The sequence below is a fragment of the Emys orbicularis genome, chromosome 3 (assembly GCF_028017835.1).
Source record: "Emys orbicularis isolate rEmyOrb1 chromosome 3, rEmyOrb1.hap1, whole genome shotgun sequence".
NCBI lineage: Eukaryota > Metazoa > Chordata > Testudines > Emydidae > Emys > Emys orbicularis.
This window is the reverse complement of record NC_088685.1, coordinates 100,672,925-100,698,322: the sequence shown is the minus strand read 5'-3', so window position 1 is coordinate 100,698,322 and position 25,398 is coordinate 100,672,925. Positions and strand designations below refer to the sequence as shown.

Below are 25,398 nucleotides of genomic sequence, written 5' to 3'. Positions count from 1 at the left end.
GGAGGCGCTGGCGGGCCCCGCTCTGGCGGCGTCTGGGCTCCGGGCTGGAGTCCCACATTCCCCCTGCCCAGCGCTGGGAACCAGAGGGTTTGACGTGCGCGCGCGGCTCCTCCCTCCCCTCTCGCAGAGCGGCAGCAAAGTAACTCTGGAGTTACGGAGAGCAGCCGCTGCTGAGCGTGGAAGCGCCGGGCTGGTGCTGCCCTCGGGGTGGTTCGGGGGCGGGCCCGAGGGCCGCGGAGGAGGAGGCGGCTGCAGCTGGGTGGGGGGTTCCCGGCGAGCCCTGCCAGCGGAACGTGCCGCTCGGGGCCAGCCCGCCTCTCTTCCCCAAACTTCTCCAAACTCGCCATGGAGCCGGGAGCCGGAGCCGCCGCCTGGCTGCCGCTGTTCGTCTTGCTGGCCGGCCCCTCACCGGCCCAGCTCGGAACAGCCCGAGCCCAATTCGCGGCAGGTAAGTGGCCCCGCAGGGGGTGCCCTGGGGAAAGAGCCCCCGCTGCCCCTCGGCGCCCACCAGGTGCGGAGGCGCCGGCCACGGGTGCACTGTTGCGCTGGGGGGAGAGGGGGTGTGGTGTCCCGCTCCGGCCCGGGCTGCTTCCCCCGGGGGATCGGAGCAGTGGGAGGGGAGCTGGAGCTCAGGTAAGGAAGCGCCCCGGGCGGATAGTTGCCTTCAGCGTCCCGCTACGGGCTGGGAAGGCGGCTTCCCCTGGGCAGAGCTGGCGGCGGCGCCCGCCCGGCTGCGGCGCCCTGGAGGGGGCATTGTCTCGGGGTTCTCCCGCCGGAGCTGCGGGGCTCGTAGGGACTGGGCGTTCCAGCCCGGCTCGGTGCGGGACCGCTTGTGTTCGCCTCCAGCAGCTCCCTTCCTCCTGGGCGCGGGGGGCTCGCGCCCCCCCGAGCTCCGCACGGCGAGAAGGCAGGACCTGGGGGGCTCTCCGTGTCCAAGGGGATTTCACCGGCCTGCGCCTCCTTGCTGCGGTGCTTGGAGAGTGAGCGAGCGACGTGGGCATTTAAATGTCTCGTAAACTCTCTCCCTCTCCTTTAGCCAGTTTCCCAGGTAGCGTTTGTGCCGGAGCTGTTGCTGCTCCCTTTGTTCGTGGAACTTTCTCCTCTCCGGCCCCAGCGCTGGGGGAATATCCCCCTATGTTCTGGGCATTGGTGTAGTATAGTTTATTTCCGTTCGGGCTCGTTCTCTATACACAGCAGGGGATCTGGGACGTAAAACCAAATCAACCCGAAGTTTCCTGCGGTGGGGCTGGCCTCCCGGTTGTCTCCAAGAAGTGTGATTAGGAAAGGGTGGAAAAACCCAGCTGCAACTCTCAATTCTGGAACGCGAAGGGGTGGTGGCGGGTATTTGGCTGGGTTGTAACAATCCCAGTTCTAACATAGCTTTAACCCCCCACGCCCAGTCTTCCCCCGAAAGAGAGGGGGGGGGCTGCCAAAACACATTGGGCCATCGCAGTCTGATTTTTCTAAGCAAACAAGCTGCGCCCCGAATCAGGCTGATTTCTTCTTTCCCCTTACACTTGCGGTTGCCTATATGTGTTGGGACAACTTTCCGAAGCGCTGTTGGTTTCTGCTGTCTGCTCCTATGTGCGGTGGTAGCCCTCATAGTTTACCTGGTAAATAACAGGAGGGGTCCGGGTCCGGGCTCGTCTGCTAAACTAAGAACTTTCCTGGCCACGCTCCCACCTCCACATGTAACCACTTGAATGGTGACTTCCGCTCGGGGTGGGTTCGTTTGATTTTGCAGAAGAGGTAGTCAAAACGATGAGACCGTGGAAGAGTTCACATTTCAGAGGAGTGTATAGATTTTTGCTGTTCTTAGGATAACTGATGCAAGTTTACAATAACACCACAATGAAAACATGTGGGGATTGCCCAGTTTAAAAAACAAAGCAACACCAGAAGGGACGCGTGCAGGTGGGGGAACCCAACCCGGGAGAGAGAGGTGAATATTTAGGTGGCAGCACATGCACAGAATGAGGTTCGGTCAAGCAAAGATGATGAAATACAGCATACAGAATAAAAGAGGCTCTGACCATGTTAGACAAGGCGTGATATATGTGGAATGCAATTGCTGTGTTTAGTGTATGGTCAGATAGTAGTATTATAGTAAACGTGCTGCATGCATCTCTACTGTAGGATGGAAATCACATTTTGCGCTGGTTTCTTCATGTGAAGCATTACCTACGAGAACAGTACAGAAGATTCTTGTTTCATCTCCCCTTGTTCTCTGCCGCCCCCCCCCCCCAGTTGGGTGCATGAGTTTGAAAAGATGTTTGGGCCCTATCCTATTGGGACCTTAGTTTGTTGATTGAAAATTTGAACTAGAACATTGCTATGATTGAAAGTATATGTATTCATGAGAATATGAAATACTGTTGTCATTGCAGCTGAAGTGTAAAATTTTAATTGTAAGAGAAAGGTGTTATTCTGTTCTCCTGAATACATTTCTTCCTCTTTGTTAGAAGATTTGAACCTTGTAATTTTCTTTTAATCAAGAAAGATAAGGTGAAGATGGAAGTTCTGCTGACATGCGCAGCTTGTGTTCTATGTGACTGACTTGGAGGTGTATAATAATTTCATATATGCTTACAGAAATTGTTAGCAAAGGTAAACATTGATGTATTATGTGGTAAAGGTCTTCACTGGGGAAAAAAAAAGAGGAATACAAGATGTGCAGCACTTGTTTTCCTTACAGTTGATATTACAGGGCTGGCTAAAGTATTATGCTAAGGCAGAAAATACCTTTATGTATGCATCATACAATAGAAATTAGACTGATTTGGCTATGGCAATATGAAACGACACTGACTTGACAGTGTCATATCAATGTGCTCTCTCTCTCTCTCTCTCTCTCTCTCTCTCTCATATATATATATATATATATATCTTTCTACTTCAAGACCCTTGCTTTCACAAGCTTGTATATTTACATAGAAGTGTGGTCACTTGTGTGTCCTAGGCTCCCATTATATTTCATGTCTTAGAATGTGACATGAAACCCTTTTGGTATTTAACGGAGACCACAAAAAGTTGTCCATACCTTAGAATTTATAGTGAGTAGAAGAGAGTGTAGGATTCTGACAGTAGGTAAAGCCTGAGTGAGTTGAAGAACCGCATCTGGAGAAAGACATGGGATTAATTTATTTCATATACCGAGTATTTCAGTAGCTAATGCCTTCACTTTCTAGTGCTAAGCATAGGATGTGCTGATGTATTGTACTGATCAGAACTCCATCAATTAGAAGCCTGCTCAGTCAGACTCTTTTTAAAGGTTAGGAGAAAAATAGCATGTTTGACAACATCAGCTACAAAATATGGAAGTTTAAGATTTTATGTTTATGCATCATAATCAAGACACTTGTGGCTGAAAAGCCCTGTTAAATCACCGTGTCCATCCACCTGTCAGTGCAGGATTGTTCCTTACTGTGTATTTTCTGTATTTTCTTAGTCTAGTTTTGAATGTCCCAGTTTTAGTAAACCTATACACACTTATTCTCTTGCTATCACAAGCCCCTTAATTACTTCTTTTCTCTGAATTCTCTTCAGAATTCTGACATCTTTCTTGTACCAAAGGGTTCAAACGTATATGTAGTACACAAGGTGAGGGTGTACCCCTGCCATACAGACTTTCTCTCTAGCCCATGATGAGATGCCTCTGTCATGCAGCCAAAGACATATCCACTTAGCTGCTGACTAGCACCCCAAAGTTTTTAGCAGCATTACTGCTTTCTGAGTACATTCCTTTGACTGATTCCTGCTCCCCTCCCCATGTATTAGCCTGCCATTTTCAAGTTAAAGCTCATTCTAATTCCACTCCAGCTTCCTTTGTATTTGTATTCATACTCGCCGACTCATACGAATTTAAAACAATGTTACCATTCATCCTTTCTTCCTGATTATTAATAAAGATGTTGACTCAATTTGGGTCTGCTACCAATATCTGAAGTACCCCACTGACACCTCTACAACATATCAGTCAAAATGATATTTTCTTTTGTTTTATGAGTCCTTCACACAGTTTTCAATCTATGAACAGTGGCCAGATCCAAGACAGTTTAAGTTAATATTCAGGTTGGATTGTGTGATGTGCTATATTACAGGGCTGGCCAAACTGTGGCCCACAATCTTGTTAAAAGCAGCCCTCCTCCAAATGGGTTTTGTGATGTCTGCATTCCCTCCCTATGTATTCTACGGAAGCACAGGGAAAGGAGATGAGGCGGAGCAACTTAAAGAGAAATGCAGGGAAAATGAGAACAGCAAAGAAAAAAGAGCAAGATGGATTTTGAAAGGAAATAGCTACAGATGGAAATTTTCTCTGGTATATAATCCCCAGCCCCATCATACATAAAATGACACATGGTGGGTGTCTAATTTTTTTCTTTGCAATGGTGCGGGCAGAAGCATTTTTAACAATTCCTGTCCCTTAGTATGCTGTTTCTTTATGCTGCTGCTTCTTTCCATCCTTCTTCTTTTTAACGATGTAATGGGACATGGCCCTTCAACTTGGTATGTGCCTGTCACACTCTGGGCTAAAACATTCTGGCAGTGCCTGAAGTTCACAGAAGTCTAGCTATTTCATATACAGCACATTCTTCAATCTTGGATTTTTGCAGTTCAATAAGGAACTGATCAATTTTACAATTTGTTCATTATAAATAGATGCTGCTTAATGCTGTTAAATAGTAGAAGTTAGACTCTTTAAATTTTGAAAAAAACAAAGATTTACTGGCTTTCATCTAGCTTTAATAGCAATATTATAATTATATTACCTGAGGTGACATCCATTACAGCAGTTTATAATTTTATTTTATGTTAAATACAACACATTAGACTAAAATTCCTAGAGATTGATCAACCTTATGCCTAAAGCTCTGAAATTTAAAATTTTATCTCACAGAATATGTTTTTAAATAGGGACAATTAAAACAACTTAAATATAAGGTCCTTGTATTTTAAAAGGTCAAGACTTTGTAAAATATATTACAGATTTAAGGAATGATCTTGCAAACTTTACAAATTGGGACTCTCTGGATGAGCAAAGGCTAAATGTGTTAGGATTGCAGGATTAGGCCCTTGATTAACATGTTCATTAAAAGTTTAATAGAATTTCTTTCTCAAAGAAAGAACTTTACTATCTTCAAAATCTGATATAGTAGAGCAACAGAAGTGTTATTTCTTTTATAAGGAATTTATAATAATCTAAGAGCTAAACTTGATATAGGGAAACATACCAAAATCTTTAGCCAGACTTAGTAAAATGAAATTAATATTTCATTTTTATCTCATTGTGTAAAAGGTTTAGGCAGTTACTAAAATATTTTTTTAAAATATTAGATTAAGAATTAAAAAGGTTTTTGAAACAAGAGTGACCCCTCTAGTATTAAAGCAGCTAAAGTCTGGTTGGTATTTTCTTACAGATTATGTTCAAAGTTGTGTGTAGTATACAGTCAAATGTTATATATACACTGTATGTGTATATAACATTTTGAAGAAGATTAAGATTTAAAAAAAATATTTAAAAAACTGATAAACTGTTTAGGTGATGTTGTCATGGAATATATTTGCGTTCTCCTTTGTATGTTGGTATCTCTTGTATGTGTGGTTGTTAATCCAAGGCCCCAATCTTGCATAATTATTTGGAGTAGTGGGGCCAAAATTAATGGACAAACTATTACGATTGTGAGCTGTGGATTAAGTTCCTGAGTGTAGTTTGTGTTAGCCAGACATTAGTGATACTTACCGATTAGTTTCCATCTATTAAAACTTAAAAACTTAGATACCGTCTGAAATAATGGTGTTGCTTTACTATTCGTGGTGCATGCTTTTTTCATTAACGTAGGTCATATGAACTGCTGGATGGGCAGAAAATGAGGCATATAACATTAAAGAATAATTTTGGTTGTAAACCTTATAGCAGAAACTGTATTTCATTGATCAAGTGTAGAGCCCAAAACACATTCTTGCTACTCCTATGTTGTACATCGTGTTTGGTGGTGAGCAGGAGGGGAGAATTATTTTTTCTGTTATTGCACATGGAGTGTATATGACTTTGAAGAACTATTAAAATGCTGTTGAAATAATAACATAGAATAAGTAATTTATACAAATGCCTGAGAATAAAAAACATGTTGCAATTAGGATTGCCAATTTTGGTTGGACATATTCCTGGAGGTTTCATCACATGACACAATCTTAATTCCTGGAGATTCCAGGACAAACCTGGAGGGTTGTTAACACTAGCTGCAATGTTTCCTAAAATAATAGGCTCTTTATGCTTGCGCAGCAGCAATATTATGTTAGAAGCCAAAGTTTATAGTTCTAGTTAAACAATATCCACCCACCTCCCAGGTTGCTTGTTGAATATTTATTTAATCTTTTCTTTATATGGGTGCTGAGCAATTCAGTAGACTCTTAAAGTAATTTTTTTTGAATTGTGGAGGGTAAGGTCACAGTTGACCATTGTGAGGTTTGTTGACACACTTAAGGAGTTCCATTTACTTTGTTTAGCACTTGGCAGGTAGTTGTGCAATTCAGTTGCTTTTGTTTGTTCAGGATGGGGGTGGGTTGGGGAAATTGATGTAAAAGTTTAGGGCACTGACACCATGGATCGGTTTGTATCCGAAGGGACAGTGGTGTTTCTTTGTTTTGCCTTTTGTTCTTGAAATTAATTTCCACAAAAGTTCTAGGTGTGTTTTTTCTTAACAAATCTCTAAGTGTCTTTAAATGGTCCATTTGCTCTGCTGTGTCCATTTCCATAGCCAAATCTGTCTGAGAGTCAAGATTTTGTCTTACTTTCAACAATTCACCGGCAGTTCTAAAATACTGAATAGATTCAAAGATACTGGCTGACACAGACAAATAACTTGAATTTTCTTGTTTTCAAGAACCGCCTGTCTCCCACCTGGCAGCAGTACGCAGAGCTGAGAATACATTGAGGTTGTGGACACTACCCCTCAGCTCTCTTTGAATTTAATTGCAACCTCATATGACCCCCAGCTGTGTAATTCTGCCTTTGGTCCATGTGCAGGATTGGGACCATTATACTACATATTAAGGGTGAAATCCCTGTATTTTAAGAGTGAGATTCCTCATTTCAGTAACTTCTATCCGAAATGTAAAAGTTCTTTTAGTGAGAGTCTTGGTTTATTGGCTGTCATGTTTTTAAAACAAAACAAATACTTTCAACTTTCCAGAATCAGTGAGAGATTTTATCCAGCAAAACAAAGAAATAAACCCTCAATTTTTATAGACTCAAAAAGTACGTATCAAAACTTTTAACATTTTTTTTTCTGGGAACACACATTAGTTTTTACACTTAAAAACTGTTTTAAATCTCATCTGAGAAGGACAGAATATATTGATTTACAGCTGTTCTACATGCCTTGAGAGAGGTTTTTTTGGGGGGGTTGGTTGACATATTACCATGGCAATGCATATTGGCATTGGCATAGCCATAACCCTGTTTTGTCAGTGAAGTAATTGAGTAACATATTTATGGAATGATTATACTATTGAGCTTGGATCTAAGCTTGCTATCCTGTAAAGACTACATTCTTGGTAGTAAGTGGCTGCAGGATTGAGCCCTGAAATATGTGAATTTGTAAGCATGTGGTTTAATACTGGTACAATTCCCAGAAAATCATACAATTGCCTAGATTAATTGAAAAATGCAATATTTTCCCACTCTCCCAACTGTCTCACTTTGGGTACTTATGAATTATGCCTTTGTTTTAAAGCCAAATTTTCTCTCTTCTGTAATGTAATGGAGGCATATTCATGTTATTTTTACTGTACATTGAATACGATATTTACACTGACTGGTTGAGTTGTATGCTGTGTGTGTGTGTGTGTGTGTGTGTGTGTGTGTGTGTGAAATATAGATATAGATATCACACTCCCTTACTGTAATAACAAAGCAAAACCATACTGCTAGCTTTGAAGATAACTAACTGACAGAGAAAAATGCCATGACAAAACAAATTTGATTCTAATTAAAATAACTTCTAACAGTTTCTGATAAATTATGTCCTTTGTGGAGTGGAAACACTAAATTTTATAAATGTTGTAGCTTTTAATTATGATTATTGCTAAGTAGCATTTCTATGTATTATTTTTTCTGTAGTTTTTAATAGCTTGGCTTAAAATACCTATTGTCTTTAAGTGCTTACATCATCCTAAGGGTATGTGTATACAGAAGCTGGGAGTGTGCTAGCATGCTAAAAATGGCAGCGTGGCCACAGCGACTCAGGCTAGTCAGTTGAGCACAAACCTGAACGACCCTGTGGGTAAATACTCATGTGGCTAGCCCGTGCGCTGCCATCTATGCCACTGTAGTCACATTGCTATTTTTAGCATACTGGCTGAAGCAGAGCTAACATCTGTCTACCTGCACTAGGGAGCAAGCTCCCAGCTATTGTGTAGACATACCTTACAGTTGATAAGCACAAGTGCCTTAATACTTGAATGTTTCACTCAGTGGTTCCTGATATCCCATCAAGAGTGGCAAGTGAAAATTACAAAAACTGGGTCATTTTCATCCTGTATCTGTTGGTGGTAATAGAACAATTCTTCCACTTGTAACAGCTTGTCATTTGGTATCTTTCAGGCTTTGCATGGTGATTGTGGGATTAAAATCAGAACGGGAGACTAGATATATCTTTGCAATTCTTGAGGCTTCCTCCTGATACTGTCTCTGTGAGAGAGTACAGCTGAATTTCTTTCTCACCTTCTTATATAATGCAGGGGTAAGTGTGATTTTTAGCAGTGAGACAGCAGTCAGTACTTAGTAGAAGGGTAAGTCATCAGAACCTAGTAATGTAAAGTGTAGAAGGCAATTTTATATTTTGTACAATTGCTAACCTCCGATTTCCCTCTGAAAGCACAATTTCTGTATTTTCTCTATTTTCCTTCCTGTGGAGGAGGGCTTCTTCAGAGTGGCATGTTGAGAGATGAATATTACCTTGTTGTAAGTGACCTGCAAATAAATATATATAATAGGCTTCTGCCTCTTTACTGCTTGAGAGATGAAAAAGGCCTGAAAGATGTGGGTCTGTTTGTTCCCCTCTGCTTGTTTTTTTTTTTTTTTAACCTTTAGAAATACAAGGAATGACAACTTTGATCTTCCCAGGTTTTGTGGGAGGACTTCTGAAGGGCCTTGGAAGATAAATATTGTTAATTCTTGCACCTTAAGTGAAGGGAGAAGATGTTGAGTCATAGATGTCCTTTCTGTGAACTGTTAGTCACTGAAGTTAAGCAGGTATTAAATGGCAAAGAAATAAAAATAATTAATCCACAGTTAAGGTTGCTTGGTGATAGTTCATGCCCTTCCAGAACATGAAGTACAGCAAAACTCAAATTGATGAAAACCAGGAAATACAGAATTAAGGAACATGTCCTTGTAATGTTACCTCTGCCCCCCTAGAGCAGGCAATAAGCACTGGGAATTATCTGCATGTACTGCAGCTGCATTCAGGGTGTGAACTGGTGCTTATTGGATGGTGGAGGCAGTGGGTGGAACAGGTAGCTAAGAGATTTGTTTGTTCATTGAAGAGATGGGGATTAGCTTGAAGAGCCAGAGCTGTGCTTATGATATGAAGAGATCAGGGTTTGTGCCCAGTACGTGTCTGAGTAAAGGAAAGGGAGCATGTGTATCTTGACAAGCTATTGCAAAATTGTACAGGTTGTCTCAGTACCAAGGTATGGGGGTGGAGTGGGGGAGCTGTTTTTACCACCATAATTAGATCAGTAATGTCAGTAATGATGTAGGATATGAGAGAAGTCTCTGGGTTTAGTAATGTGTAAGAGAAAGTATAGGTTTAGATGGTATCCTGTGAGATAGTGTGAAGAGTTGTTAAATTTCCCAAACATGGTATTTTGTCATGAAAGTAGACTAGGGGCAGGTCTACAGTTAAAACGCTGCAGCAAAGATTCTACCTACACGGATGGGAGGGCTTCTCCCATCAGCACAGGTACTCCACATCCCCAAGAGGCAGTAACTATGTCGACGGAGAATTCTCTCATCAACCTTGTGCTGTCTACATTGGAAGTTAGATTGGTTTAACTACATTGCTCAGGGGTGTGAATTTTTAACACCCCTGAGTAACATAGTTATACATACCTAATTTCCTAGTGTACACCTGGCCTAAGTGGTTGAGTGTAGGGTAGGTTCAGGTTGCGTCTTTCCTTTACAGTGAAAATGCAGAGTGAAAGTATGGGTGTTTTGGAGCTCTCAGAGAGGGCAGAGTTAAGGTTGTGTGGGTGTGTACTTTAACCCTGTGTTTCTTGGTTTTCACAAATTTGAATGGTGCAGTTCTGGAAGGGCATGAACTATTGCTGGGCAACCTTAACTCTAGACTGTAGGTCTATTGTGAGCAAGGGCATGAAACAATGAGCAAAGCATTAATTTACAGGAGCCTTGTCAATATGTAAAAGATGTAGCTAGTTGAAAAGAAATAGGATAGTAAATGTGTGATAACTTGCAGCTGTGGTTTAGCATTTAATGCAGCATGTGAACAGCTCATGATCTAGATGGGAATTGGCTACAAATACTGGTAGACCAACTGTAAAGTGTGTGATGCGATGTATTAAGTGTAAGCATGTGTATAAACTGATTCATGATTATGTACATTGAATGTGTGGTACATCTATACCCACCCCCACACTTGAGTCTGATTAATTTATTGGAGCTTTGCTGTATGCCAAATAAAAAATCCTGAGTGACCAAATCTGGAGTTGAACTAAGTCAGGGGTTGGCAACGTTTGGCACGCAGCTTACCCTGGCGGGCCGGGCCAATTTATTTACTTGCTGACGCGTCAGGTTCGGCCGATCACGGCCCCCACTGGCCGCGGTTCGCCGTCCCGGGCCAATGGGGGCGGCGGGAAGCGGCGCGGGCGAGGGATGTGCTGGCCGCAGCTTCCCGCCACCCCTATTGGCCCGGGACGGCGAACCACGGCCAGTGGGGGCCGCAATCGGCCGAACCTGCTGTGTCAGCAGGTAAATAAATTGGCCCGGCCCGCCAGGGTGCTTACCCTGGCGAGCCGTGTGCCAAACGTTGCCGACCCCTGAACTAAGTTCTTGGGAAGCTGATGGGAAAGAGGTTAATGAACTTTTTTTGTCATTTTAATTTTATAGTTCTTTGAGCAGACAGAAAAATGGTGTTGGTACGAGGTGGTGGTCACTGAGGCAGTAGTAATTATCATGTACGTGTGCAGTTCAGACACTCCTGTGGTAAAGTAATACCTAGTTCTTACAGAGCCTTTTTCATCAGTAGATTTCAAGAAGAGAAACATCATTAGTTTCTCCATCTGTACAAAGAGAATAAGGCATAGAGAGGTGAACTGACTTGGCCAAAGTCATTCAGTGAGCTAGTGGCACAGCTGGAAATAGAGCTAGGTTTTCTGAGTTCCAGTCTACTGTTCTCTCTAGTAGGCCCACACAGTTGCTATGTGATTCCTAAGTGCTCTCCCTTCCTTTCCCCAGCCCCCCATCCTTTGTTACGGTGGTAAAAGTGGTCTTGCTTTGAAATATTTGGAGAATGTGGTTTCCAACAGCTTGTCAGAGAAATCTCAGGTCTGGTCTATGTATGTCCCAAGAACTTGGCAGTTTTATTACATGGTGGTTACGGTAACTTTAAGCATAGAATCGTAGAAATGTAGGATGGAAGGGACTTTGATAGGTCATCTAATCCAGTCCCACGAATTGGGGCAGGATTAAGTATTATCTAGACCATCCCTGACAGATGTTTGTCTACCCTGTTTTTAAAAATCTCCAGTGATGGAGATTACTAGGTAATTTGTTCCAGTGCTTAACAGCTTACCTCTAGGAAGTTTTTCCTTATGTCTAACCTAAATCTCTTTTGCTGCAATTTAAGCCCATTATTTCTTGTTTCGTCCTCAGTTTATAAGGAGGACAATTTATCACCCTCTTTATAACAACCTTTTACATCCTTGAAGACTGTTAACGTGTTCCTCCTCCGTCTTCTCTAGACTAAACAAACCCTTGTAGATCATGTTTTCTAGACCTTTAATCATTTTTGTTGCTTTCCTCAGGATTTTCTCCAATTTATCTGCAACTTTCCTGAGGTGTGGTGTCCAGAACAGTACCATCTATTGGTGCGTGAGCCTTGGAACTGCTTGGCAATTGCCTAACTGGAGAACCGAACTCTTCAGCTAATAATGAATTTTGGCTTCCCCCAAAGAAATAGTGGGTGGCATGCACTCTCTTGGGATAACTTGAGCATTTGAGACCCTGATGTGATTATCTCAGCCTGGGTGTGGTCTCTTCCTGTGAGCAAAAACAGTTGCGAAAACATGTCAACGTCAGGAAAAGCTGTTTCTTTCAGGAGGCTGTATCTTAGGAACCACTTAGTCAGATGGCTCCAAATTTGGATCACTAACCAAACCTCAGACCCTCTGTGACGTTATTGACATAAACTGGGACCATATTGATCATTGTTGCAACCAAGGTCCTGTAGTGGCACCCAAATCTTGTATAAAGGGGGTCAAAGGGGGTGTCTAAGACAAGATTATGGTTTACTGGTTATGATTATGCTGTCTATATGTGTGTATCAGTTTTGTAGTTGAAGTTATGAATATTGGCTCTATACTGTCTGTATGGCAAATTTATGCTATGCTTCTGGGTGACGTCCCAGACAAGCTGGGATTAGCTCTGCCTAGCCTGCTTGATGGCCCATTAAGGACCATCAGCTATACAATGGACCCATTGAGAGAAGGCAAATATGCCTTCAGACTCAGCAAAGTATGCAGGGACTGGCCCATGTGACTACAGGCTCCATTTTGCTGTAATTTTCCACAGTAAGAACAAAGAGGTGTTCTTACACCCGGAAAAGATTATATAAGGCTGATGCCTCATCTCCATTTTGTCTTCAATCCTGCTTCATACCTCTGGAGGAACTTTGCTACAAGCTGAAGCTTTGAACAAAGGACTGAGGACCCATCCCAGCGGGGGATGTATTCCAGAGACTTGATTTGAACCTGCAGTTTATTCTATCGCTGCTGCAAGCCTGAACCAAGAACTTTGCCATTACTGTATGTAATTGATTCCATTTAACCAATTCTAACTCTCATCTCTATCTTTTTCCTTTTATGAATAAACCTTTAGATTTTAGATTCTAAAGGATTGGCAACAGCGTGATTTGTGGGTAAGATCTGATTTGTATATTGACCTGGGTCTGGGGCTTGGTCCTTTGGGATCAGGAGAACCTTTTTCTTTTACTTGGGTATTGGTTTTCATAACCATTTGTCCCCCTAATGAGTGGCACTGGTGGTAATACTGGGAAACTAGAGTGTCTAAGGAGATTGCTTGTGAGACTTGCGGTTAGCCAGTGGGATGAGACCGAAGTCCTCTTAGTCTGGCTGGTTTGGTTTGCCTTAGAGGTGGAAAAAAACCCAGTCTTGGGCTGTAACTGTCCTGTTTGAGCAATTTGTCCTGAGTTGGCACTCTCAGTAGGGTTCCGCCAGAACCGCATTGTCACACCCTCATTGGGCACACCAAATGTTAAGGCAGTCTGGGCAAAAAGAAAGCTTAGAAAGCTGATCTTAACCTTAACTATAGCAGAATTCGTGCTCCACTGTAATACACAGTATGAGTGAAGCCCACTTCCCCTTTCCATTGCTCAGCTTTCTCTACCTTGGCTCCTATGATGAAGTCACTTCATTAATTCTCTAGTTTCTCTTAGGCTAGATGGGACCTGAATTTCTGATGTAAAAAATCAAGTCCAAGGGGAAAAAAATCCCTTTGAAAGGAAATCCTCCAAAATAAACCTGAACAAACCTTTCAGCCTTTCCTTATACAGTTTAAAGAAGCAAAAAGGCACAAGCCCAACTTTTTTTTTGCCCCCTGCTACAGATTACGTTATATTGGTAGTCCATCCTAAATTGTACCAGGAACTGAATTGGTGGTAATGCACAAAACTACAAACGAGGGCCTCAATGCTTATGTATATGAGTAGTTGGGGGTTGGCCATGAGGGTGGTGGGGTGGTGGTTCAGCTCAGTAGGACTACTTGTATTAAGTTATTCACTGGCAGGATCAGGACATAGCTATTTCCCCACTCAAACATCTTTCAATTTCTTTTTTAGTCTAAAAGATAAGTCTGTTTTCAAAGCAAGGAAGAACTGCTTTAGGCCTTGGCTACACTTGCAGCTGTACAGCGCTGTAAGGTAAACCTGTCTTCGTGCAGCTGAGTAGGGAAAGCGCTGCAGTCTGTCCACACTGACAGCTGCCAGCGCAGTGGTGTGGCCACACTTGTAACATTTGCAGCTGTGTTGGGAGCGGTGCCTTATGGGCAGCTATCCCAGCATTCATGTGGCTGCAACGTGCTTTTCAAAACGGGGTGGGGGGGTGGGGTGGATTGTGACAGGGAGTGTGGGGGGAGAGAGAGTGCTTTTTGGAGCATGTCATCTCTCTATTTTGCAAGTTCCGAACTCCCGGCCCCCTGCTCATTCATTCACTTACTCAAAGCAAGCTGCAATCTGTTTACTTTTCTCTGTGGTACGAGCTTTGAAACCGGCACTTCCGCATTCCTGCAGCCGGTCACAACAGTGGAGAGGATTGGCCACTTGACAAGGTGATTAGTACAGCGCTGCAAGCCGTTTACACTCACACCGGTGAGTCGTAGCCACTCCACTGCAGCTGTTATTCCTCTCGGAGATGTGGAGTACCTGCAGCGGTGTACCCAGGGAGATACAGCGCTGTAAGTGCCCTGCCAGTGTGGACGGGGAGTGAGTTACAGCGCTGGGGGAGGCTTTACAGCGCTGTAACTTGCAAGTGTAGCCAAGGCCTCAGTTGTGGATGAAAGCAAAGCTCTATTAATGGCATAACCATTGGATTGCTGAATGGGCTGAAACAAAGCTCAGTCTTGAAAGGGAACATAATTTCATTTGTTGAAATGACATAATTAGTCTGGTGCAATATAGGTAATCTAGGGTGAAGACAAAAGGGAAGGAGAATTCCTTTGGTTACAAGTTTACTATTTAAGCCCTGTATAAGACTTTGGCAATGGGTAGTATTTTTAGTATTGGTGGTGAAAGTCAAAAGCAATTTAAATCAATAAATATGTTCAGGCTGTTTAGCCTGTTTGTTTTTCTTTGGCAAAGATGTTGGTCTTGACCCTGCCAGCAGATAGGGGATCTTGGGGGACAACTACTGCACTGGTGGAGTGTAAAATAAACTTTATTAAGAAAATGCAAAAACAGGGAAAATTTAATAGTGAGGGGTATGGGGTTTGTTAAGGTAGACAATTGGGGAGGGGTTTCTTTTAGTAAATAGGATAGGGGGTTTCAATAGTGGGGTACAATACAGTTGGTAACCAATTAACACTGAAGTATAAATGTAACAGGTAGCTAACATTTTCTATGTAAAGGGTGTGTCACAGCAGCATATAACCAACTAACCAGTTATGGGTAAAATGTGTTAAATAACCAACAATTCTAGGTAAAAATGTGTCACAGTGGTGTAAATGTAAAATGTGAGGGGTGTTAGAGAGAAAAAGGGTAACCAATGGGGTTTTATGCTAGACTTCAGTAATACAATTGAGGTCTGGCAGCAGTAGGAGCAGGGTGAGCACGTGGGGGAAGGGATTGAGAGAGAGAGAGAGAGAGAGAGCAAGCAGACAGGCTGCAAGTTTAAACAGCAGAGAGATAATTATACAGAACACAGCAAAATCTTATCTATGATTTAACTTAACCAAGACTACACAAATTAGCAAGTAACAAAACACAATGCAACAATTCTTTAAGCCTAACTTAGAGTACAATGCAAGCAATTTTCTAAACCTAACTTAACCACAACTATGCAAAATGAAATTACAATTTATCTAGACTAAAGGCTAAATCTAACCTAATGGGTGCACCTTATACTAGGGGTAGTTCCAGAGGGCAGAGTGGTGTGTGCCCAGGATACAGCTTCAAGGGGGGGAGGGGTGTTTAACTAGTGGTGGCTGCAAGCAGGCTTATTTCTAGCAGCAAAGGCGCTGTGGAGCTAGAAGCAGATTACAGATACAGACCAAGGAGTTAGCTTGGGTCTGCCTGCTGGGGAAAGAGAGCCAGCAGCTAGAACAAGGGGAGTGTGCAAGAGGTTTTTCCTTACCAATCCCCAAAGCAGCAGCAGGAACAGCAGTTTCAGCATCAGAGGACGCAGAGAGGACTCGATTCGCTTACAATAATCAGGAGATCTCCAGGCACAAATTCGTTGTTCGTGGGAGGGGAGTTTAAAAACGGGGGTACACTCAAAAACAAACAAGAGCGGGGAGAGGGCCCCCCAAAGACCCCTAGCTGATCAGACCAGGTGGCAAAGCAAGGACCTTCTCCGGGGGTCTGATCAGAAAATGTCTGGTTTTAAGGGCAAACTCAGGCAGTTTCCCGCCAGTAACTTTGATTGGTTCCCCTTAATCCAGGGGAGAAGAGAAGGCAGGGAAAACTGCAGGTAGGCACAGGACATGTCTGGGCAAGTTCTGAGTCACAGGTATGACTCATATGCTCAGCTATGTGGCCACTTTAGGTCTTGCATACCTGGGCAGAGCACCCTACACCGAGCCGGGTCCGAACAAAGAAGCTAGACAAAGGAGCGAAAAAGCCCCCACCTCCCTGAGCAGAGCAATGGCTCCAGTCAGTCTGCACAAGCCATTTCCATGAGCAGGGCCAGGCTGTGACTTTGGTCAGTTCCATGGCCGGGGGGGCGGCCACTCAGCACAAACAGAAAGGAAGGGGAAAAAAAGAATCCAGCAGGGGGACAGCTGTAACAGACAGGTTTAAGCCTTTATGCTATCTTGCATGAGTGGGGGAGAAGAGCCCATGTACTTCTTAAAGAGTTGATTATTCTCTACCTTGAAACATTGCTTTGAAGTCCTCCTATATCCACTTGGGCTAAGGACTAGATGGGATTCTTTTCAGGGCCTGTTCACTGCTCTCCATGAGGTCATGCTTGAGTAGCTTGAGGTATGGACTGCTTTCATATTCACAGTCCCTCCAAATAATGAGTCAGACCCCACAACTGGTTTGTATGTCCTGTGGTTGCATAACAGCATTAGGCAGCTGGGTCAGTTTATACACTATTTAAACCACATTCAAGCATATGCACTTAACCATTTTTTTGGTATTCCACACTTCAGCTCTTTCCTCTATATCAGTGTGTTGCATTTCTGCGGCTATGTCTACACTACAGAGCTTACAGCGGCACAGCTGTACTGATGCAGCTGTGTCGCTGTAAGATCTCTCGTATAGCCACTCTATTCCGACAGGAAAGCTCTCCCGTTGACATAATTAAACCAGCCCCAAGGAGCAGCGGTAGCTATGTCTGTGGGCCTCTCCCACCGACATAGCACTATGCACACTACCACTTATGCCGGCATAATTTACGTTGCTCATGGGTGTGGTTTTTTCACACTCCTGAACATCATAAGTTTGCTGACATAAGTGGTAGTGTAGACATGGCCTAATTAAAGCTACATTTCTTCTGTTGGTTCATTTGCATTTCTCTCAGTTGTGGAATAAGGAATCGTGTTGAGTGATCAGTAAGTCTTTGGGGGTGATTATCACAGTATGCCCATTTAGAGTAGAGAGAGAGTGCCCACGTATTTCTTACAAGCATTCAAGTGGGTGTACGTTATCTGTAAATTGACAGAAACCTTGTATATTAAAATCTAGAGTTTGTGGCTTGTGGGCTACACGATGATCCTGTGAATCTGGAAGAATTGAATATATAATTATTAATAGCATTTGTGGACCTTAGAAATACTGACATAATCAGATAGATGGTTGTGCACAATAATAGTATCCAGATGCTAACTATAAACCTCTCACCACTGACTGCTGAGTACAGAAATGAAAACAATAAGTATTAGGTTTGTTTGTGTTTCAAAAGTCCATATTTCATGGAAAGTAAAATATGGCAAAATACTTTCTTACAAGTATACTGTCTTTCCTTCCCTTAGTTACTTACCCAAGAAAAGCATCCTAAGATAAACTGTGAAGGTCAGCATAATTCTGTGACAATAGAAGTTAATATGATTAGAAAAATCTTTAAAATGGAACAATGTGCATGATGCATTGAGTGGAGAAATCTGTGTTTGAGTATGAAGCAATCAGCTTCAGTACTGATGATTAAGAAGCTTTAGGCAATCAGGAATTGAGGAAAATACTACAACCCCTCCACCCTTGTTTTTATTAGCTTATATTGATGGTCCCTGGAGGATCCAGCAAGTAGTGAATAAAATTGGTAAATGTTTAGTTATTTTCTAGAAGAATATCCTGATTTGTGTTGAGGTTTTATGAGAGTGCTGGTGCTGATTACATAATAGATATTTAATTCATAGTTTTGGCTAAATAGAAATCTCCAGGCAACTACATGTATAAAGTTGTAATAAAGTAACACAACAAAATTGTAACATGGAAAAAAAGTCAAAGCATTATTTTGACTGAGTACTTTGAACCTTGGGGAAAAATAGGAATGTCTTATTTTGACTCATAAGGAAGGGTTGTTAAAGCATAACATAGAAAAAAGTTGGGGAACGGGAGAGGGTGTACAAAATACCTAGCACACTGGGGCCCCAAAACCTGTGTGTGTGTATATAAAATAATAATAATAATGCGTTTGTCACAGCAAGTCACTAATTATTATGCAAAATTCATGGAGTCAGGCTATTTTGAACAAAATATCTCATTTTTCAATAGAAATTATTTAAAACCATTTAAAATCCCAGTTCACTCTCCCCTATTCCTCCACACTGGGCATACATTGCCTTGTAAAATATCACTCAGCAGTGGACTAGCTGGGATTCACAACTCATGTAAAAGTAGCACTCTGGGTTATATTTATGGAAATAAAAGTGAAAGGGTTTGGAGAAGAGAGAATCTGGAATTATGAAGGGGAAGGAGGATGAGACTGAATCTTGAAAATGTGCTATAAAGGTCTTGAGGTAATCAATTGGGTTTTCGTCCGTAAAGCACCAGTGACTAATAAGACTAAGATATTAAAGGTGGACTGCAAAAGCAAAAACCAATGTAACTTACATTTGGGCCCGTTACTGCTCCTTTATGACATAAAAAGATGGTTGAGTACTTCTTTCCTGCTTATTTTTGATATATCAAATAGCTCGTCTCATATTACTGTGATTGTCATCTCACTCAGTGCTCTAGAGTCCAAGAAAAAAAAAAAAGACCCAGAATTTCTCAGTTATGAAAATATACCTTTTTTAGATGGTGGTGATGATTTTCTATGTGTGCATTTCAAAAGTACCTAATATCTCATTTAGGTGACTCTTATCTCTCTTTTTAGCAATATAAATTTTAAATGTTGGCTATAGATGTTAAATTGTAGATTTTTAGTTCATAAACAGGCCCAGCAGCTATTTGATGGATATATGTTTTATACTTGGTAAGATATACAAATACAATATTTTTTTCAGGTATCCCTGGAGTATTCCTATTTCCTCTAACATGTGGTTGGTAGTTTCCTGTAAATAATGGAGCAATTTGTTCTCAGACACAAAGTTTACTAATTTTGGCACATGGGAGGAAACATGAGATTCCTGTAATAGCAGAGGGGGAAAAAGTGCATATGAACAGTTAGTTAATTGTTACCCAATAGCCATTTTAAGAAAAAGACAAAAGGGTTACACTAGTCATAAACAGAGGTTTTTAGAGACAGGCTGAACTGCTGCAAAAGGTAGAGTGGCTTGGCAAATTGGTAATTACAAGGACCATGTGTCAGATGGAAATACATGATGTAATTACATGAACTATTAGTCTAGTGCATAGAGAACAAATTATGTAATGTGTAACTTTCATATTGTCATCTGCAGACTTAGGAGGACAGACCGCTGCAGGGCCTCTGTTGTTTGGAGCTTTTGTAAGCTACTACAGAGTGAAGACTGAAAAGTATTGTCTGTTTTCACTGTTGCTAACCAGAACTAGAGCTCGCCAAAACTTGGGATTTCCTGTTCATGAGAAATTTTGAAAAAAAAAAAGTTGGAAAAACACACACACACACTCTCTCTCACTCTCCCTCCCTTTCCAAAATTCAATATGTTCCTGGGATCTGGGCAGCTGTTCACTGAAATTGACAAGAATCATGTAAATTTTAGTCAGACGCTAGGAGGGTTACCCCAGCCTTGTGGGGTTGCCCTCATGGCATGGCTGTCCTGGAGCAATAGACCGTGGAAGCCCATCTCAAGACTTCTGGTCTCCCAGCTCCATGGCAAGGAACCTGAGAAAACTGGTTTGAGCTGTGGAGATGGGAGTTGAGTCCTGGATAGAACAGGGATTTCTAGGGCTTCAGGATCCCCAACAGCCTGCAAGAAACCAGAGAGGTTTCCACTGGAACCATGCCTTTGATTAGGTGACAGTTCATTGAACCTGAGATGCATCCTCAAAACATTTCAGGTTTGATGAATGGCATTTTCCAGTTAAACTTTCATTGGAATGGTCCCAACCAACTGCATTCAGAACTTTGTCAGTTTCACTACTCTCGATAATCAGGTCAGTTTTCTGTGATTTGGAAAATCTAGGAGTAACAGCCAAGGGGGGCACTGGAACAACTTACTGTGGAGGAAGATGCAAAAATCAAAGTCGGAGCAAAAGAAACGTTTTTCAGTAGCTAGAAAGCTGAGGGGAGGGGTAGAGTTGCTCCTAAATAGTGGGTGTCTCCATTTTCTTTATATCCATCTGTACCTGTTAGGTTTAGTCCTTTGGCTACTAGATGTCTGATAAAATTGTCCAGTTCAGGCTGGAGGTGAGAGGAGATACTAAGTTTAAAAAAAAAAAGTACTGTGTGTGGTATAGATTAGGGGGGTCTCTCATTCTGTAGTGAGGTCCTAGCTACCCTTCCAGTTAAAGATGTGAGCAAAAAGCTCACTGATGAGAAGCAAAAAGCAAATACATGCACTGAAGTTTCTATCCTCCATGCGTTCTTCCCACAATGAGTCAACCCTGTGGCCTTTGTGTGAATTGTACCACTGTCTCTCCCTGCCCATTGCAGATGCACATAAACTCTCTGCTGGGGGTTTCTCTCTTCCTCCCTTGGAGATTCTGTATCTTGGGGTTGGTGGTTGGGGAAGGAGGGTGTGTGGGTGTGGAGAAGTAGCCACTTCCCTGAATCATGTGCTGTAAGGTCAGCTGTGGTGGCAGCAGGGAGATGGAGGAAAGCTGGAATGAAGCTTCTCTCATCCCAGTGGTGGCAGGGACATGGGTAAAGAAGTCGGTGAAAGAAGAGGTCCCCTCATGCGGGGTTCCGCGGTGGTGACAATGGATGAGGGAGGCTGGAAAGGAGTGTCCTCTGAGCTGGGAGGCAGAAGGCAATCTGGTGCTGCCACCAATGGCTGCAGGGGCACAGCAAGGGGGGACAGCCCCCCTTATCCCATATTGGCCCTGACGGGATGAGGGCTAAATTTGATTGAGTGGCATTGCAACCTGCTGCACGGGGTTGCAATGCCACTCCAATTTGGGGCAGCCAGGTAGGTAATCTAGAGCCCTCTCCTTAGCAAAATTCTGGTTGTGCCCCGAGTGGTTGTACTTGAGAGCTCCTGCTTGGGAAAGAGGGAATCTGTTCCCTGTGTGGAATCAGACATGAGCTGTTGCCTCCTTCCATTTTGGCCCTAGGTCCCTGCTAGCCCCATTAGGCTGAAGCAGACAGACTGCTGTGGCCTGGACACCTTTGTTCATTTGAACAGGGACTGAGAGCCAAATCTGGATGATGAGTTTGTTTGACACCCCAGGAATAGAGAGAGGTTTTGTGGTGGTGAAGTGGGAGGGGAGAGAAAATGTATGGGATGAAATAGAGAATGTAGGGAAAATAAAGAAGAAATGAACACAAGACAATTCAGGAAAAGATGTGATATGATTATGATGGCTGAGGAGGAGAGGCTGTTCCAGATCCTTTAAAATTATTTGTTTGTTTATGCATATATTAAAAACACCTTGTAAATTACACAATTGCTATCTATGCAACTTTGTATTCCTGTTTGTCTTACTAACTGTCCCCATTTTAGTACTCCCTTCCTTCTCCACTCAGCTGTTTCCTCTTGATCTTATTTACGCTGTAAGCTCTTTGGAACAGGGACTGTATTTTGTATGTACAGGGCCCAGCACACTTGGGTCCTGATTAGGGCCGCTGTGTGCTTCCATAACAATCAATAATAATAATAGCATTGATCTGAAGGACAGTGATTCCCCAGCATCGCATCTCTGCCCACTTCACTCTCTGCAAAATCTTATTGAGAACAGAGGAGAAGGCTCCAGTAACTGAGACCAGATGGGACCAAGGCTAATTTTTGTATTTTTTCTTCCATATTAGCATATCTAAAATGGCCCCAAGTATTGTGAAAATTAAGTGAATTACAGTCTTTGATATATATCTCCTTACAACACGCCTTTGAGTTAGAAGCACTCTTATCCCCATTTTACAGATGGGAAACTGAGGCACAGAGAGGCTACATGACTTAGTCCTGCAGGAAGTCAGTGGCAGATCTGGGTTCAATTTCTTGCTCTCCCATGTCCCAAGCTAGCATACGAACTACTGAACCTTCCTCCCTTAATGAACAAGTAAAATAAAAGTCCATGTGAAATGGGGCTACGTAAAACTTAAATCCAGCATAGAAAGCTGATCCACATATATAAAGTGAGCATTATCAGAGACCGGGATAAATAGTGTCTGTGGTAATAAGACCTACCTGTACCATATCAAGTTTAAAAGAAATTTAAGGGGATGCAGACCAAGCCAGTAGTAATATATCAAACCTTTAAAAGGAGGAGGGAGGGGGAAGGAATTCAGTGAGGTAAATGTAGTTGTAGAGGAACACATTCAACTTGAAATAAGTGTATAAATAGCAGGAAATAAGAATTAAAACAAGAATTGGTTGGGGGAGTTGAGCCAAGGCATCTACAGAGATGTTCACCCCTATGGAGATTAATATCTCACTATATATGAAGACTGTGATCTGGAAATGAGATTCAAACAAGAATTGACCAGAAGAGGGGGATGAGCCATTGCATCTTCACAGAGGTGTCTGCCCCCATGGAGATTAATATCATATAGAATAGAGGAAATCTGATTTGGAAAGGAGATAAAGAAGCATTAACCAGAAGAGGGGATGATACTATAGCACTTGCATAGTAAACAGGCTTTACTTTCTTTCAAAGGCTACTACTGTCCCTTTTAAAAAATATCCCCTCAAGGTAATTAGGGCTTGTTACTTTTAGCATGATTAAAAACAAAACTAAAATTGATTGTTAATGTTGCAAGGCAAATTCTAAGTCCTTTTCTTAAGCAATGAAAGATCAATACCATTATTAAACAAATGTGTCAAACAATTTTATGCCTTCGTTTTATAAACATGTCTTGAAAGCATAGAGGTATTTCAGAAATTAGAATACCTGTGGGAAAAATTATGAGACTTTCTAAGTTCTCCATCCCCTGTAGAAAAAGCTCCAGAAACCTAAGTTCTGAATGTATTCGATCATATCTAAAATTTAAATGTTACATTGTACTTTTTCTAGAAAGATTACAAGGTTGCTCTGTATGCTTAGGCTTAATTTTGCTAAACTTTGTTCTACTCAGACATGTCACCCCTTGTACTTTGTCACACTGGGCATGTCTACACTGCAGTAAAAACCTGAGAATGGTCCATGCCAGCTGACTTGGGCTCGTGTGGCTCTGGCTGTGGAGCTGTTTAATTGCAATGTAGATGCCTGGGCTCAGGCTGGTGCCCAGGCTCTGGTACGCTGAAAGGTGGGAGGGTCCCAGAGCTCAGGCTGCAGCCCAAGACAGAATATCTACATCCCAATTAAACAGCCTGAGTCATCTGGCATGGGCCAGCCGCTGGTATCTAATTACAGTGTAGACATACCCACTGTTACTTAAAATGTTTCTTCCTTTCCCTTTAACACAGTGTTTCTCAAACTTGAGACGCCGCTTGTGTAGGGAAAGCCCCTGGCGGGCCGGGCCGGTTTGTTTACCTGCCCCGTCCGCAGGTCCGGCCGATCGCAGCTCCCACTGGCCGCAGTTTGCTGCTCCAGGCCAAAGGGAGCTGCTGGAAGCGGCGTGGGCCGAGGGACTTACTGGCCGATGCTTCCAGCAGCTCCCATTGGCCTGGAGCAGCGAACCGCGGCCAGTGGAAGCCGCAATCGGCCAAACCTGCGGACGTGGCAGGTAAACAAACCGGCCAGGCCCGACAGGCTTTCCCTACACATGCGGCGTCCCAAGTTTGGGAAACACTGCTTTAACTATCAGAGGGGTAGCCGTGTTAGTCTGAATCTGTAAAAAGCAACAGAGGGTCCTGTGGCACCTTTAAGACTAACAGAAGTATTGGGAGCATAAGCTTTCGTGGGTAAGAACCTCACTTCTTCAGATGCAAGTAATGGAGATCTCCAGAGGCAGGTATAAATCAGTGTGGAGATAACGAGGTTAGTTCAATCAGGGAGGGTGAGGTGCTCTGCTAGCAGTAGAGGTGTGAACACCAAGGGAGGAGAAACTGCTTCTGTAGTTGGATAGCCATTCACAGTCTTTGTTTAATCCTGATCTGATGGTGTCAAATTTGCAAATGAACTGGAGCTCAGCAGTTTCTCTTTGGAGTCTGGTCCTGAAGTTTTTTTGCTGTAAGATGGCTACCTTAACATCTGCTATTGTGTGGCCAGGGAGGTTAAAGTGTTCTCCTACAGGTTTTTGTATATTGCCATTCCTGATATCTGACTTGTGTCCATTTATCCTCTTGCGTAGTGACTGTCCAGTTTGGCCAATGTACATAGCAGAGGGGCATTGCTGGCACATGATGGCATATATAACATTGGTGGACGTGCAGGTGAATGAGCCGGTGATGTTGTAGCTGATCTGGTTAGGTCCTGTGATAGTGCTGCTGGTGTAGATATGTGGGCAGAGTTGGCATCGAGGTTTGTTGCATGGGTTGGTTCCTGAGTTAGAGTTGTTATGGTGCGGTGCGTGGTTGCTGGTGAGAATATGCTTAAGGTTGGCAGGTTGTCTGTGGGCGAGGACAGGCCTGCCTCCCAAGGTCTGTGAAAGTGAGGGGTCATTGTCCAGGATGGGTTGTAGATCACTGATGATGCGTTGGAGAGGTTTAAGCTGAGGGCTGTAGGTGATGGCCAGTGGAGTTCTGTTGGTTTCTTTTTTGGGCCTGTCTTGTAGCAGGAGGCTTCTGGGTACACGTCTGGCTCTGTTGATTTGTTCCTTTATTTCCTTGTGTGGGTATCGTAGTTTTGAGAATGCTTGGTGAAGATCTTGTAGGTGTTGGTCTCTATTTGTATCTCACTGAGGTACAACCGCATCTGCTCCAACCCCTCAGACAGAGACCAACACCTACAAGATCTTCACCAAGCATTCTCAAAACTACGATACCCACACAAGGAAATAAAGGAACAAATCAACAGAGCC

The 25,398-nt window shown here is 42.9% G+C and overlaps 1 protein-coding gene across 1 annotated transcript in view; it reads left to right on the top strand.

Annotated features, from left to right (window-relative positions):
- The first annotated feature begins 345 nt into the window (after positions 1–345).
- Positions 346–25,398, top strand: part of PTPRK (protein tyrosine phosphatase receptor type K) — a 585,126-nt gene continuing 560,073 nt past the window's right edge. Inside the window, exon 1 of the mRNA XM_065401786.1 lies at positions 346–448. Within this exon, the coding sequence (XP_065257858.1) occupies positions 346–448 (103 nt within the window). The remainder of the gene's footprint in view (positions 449–25,398) is intronic.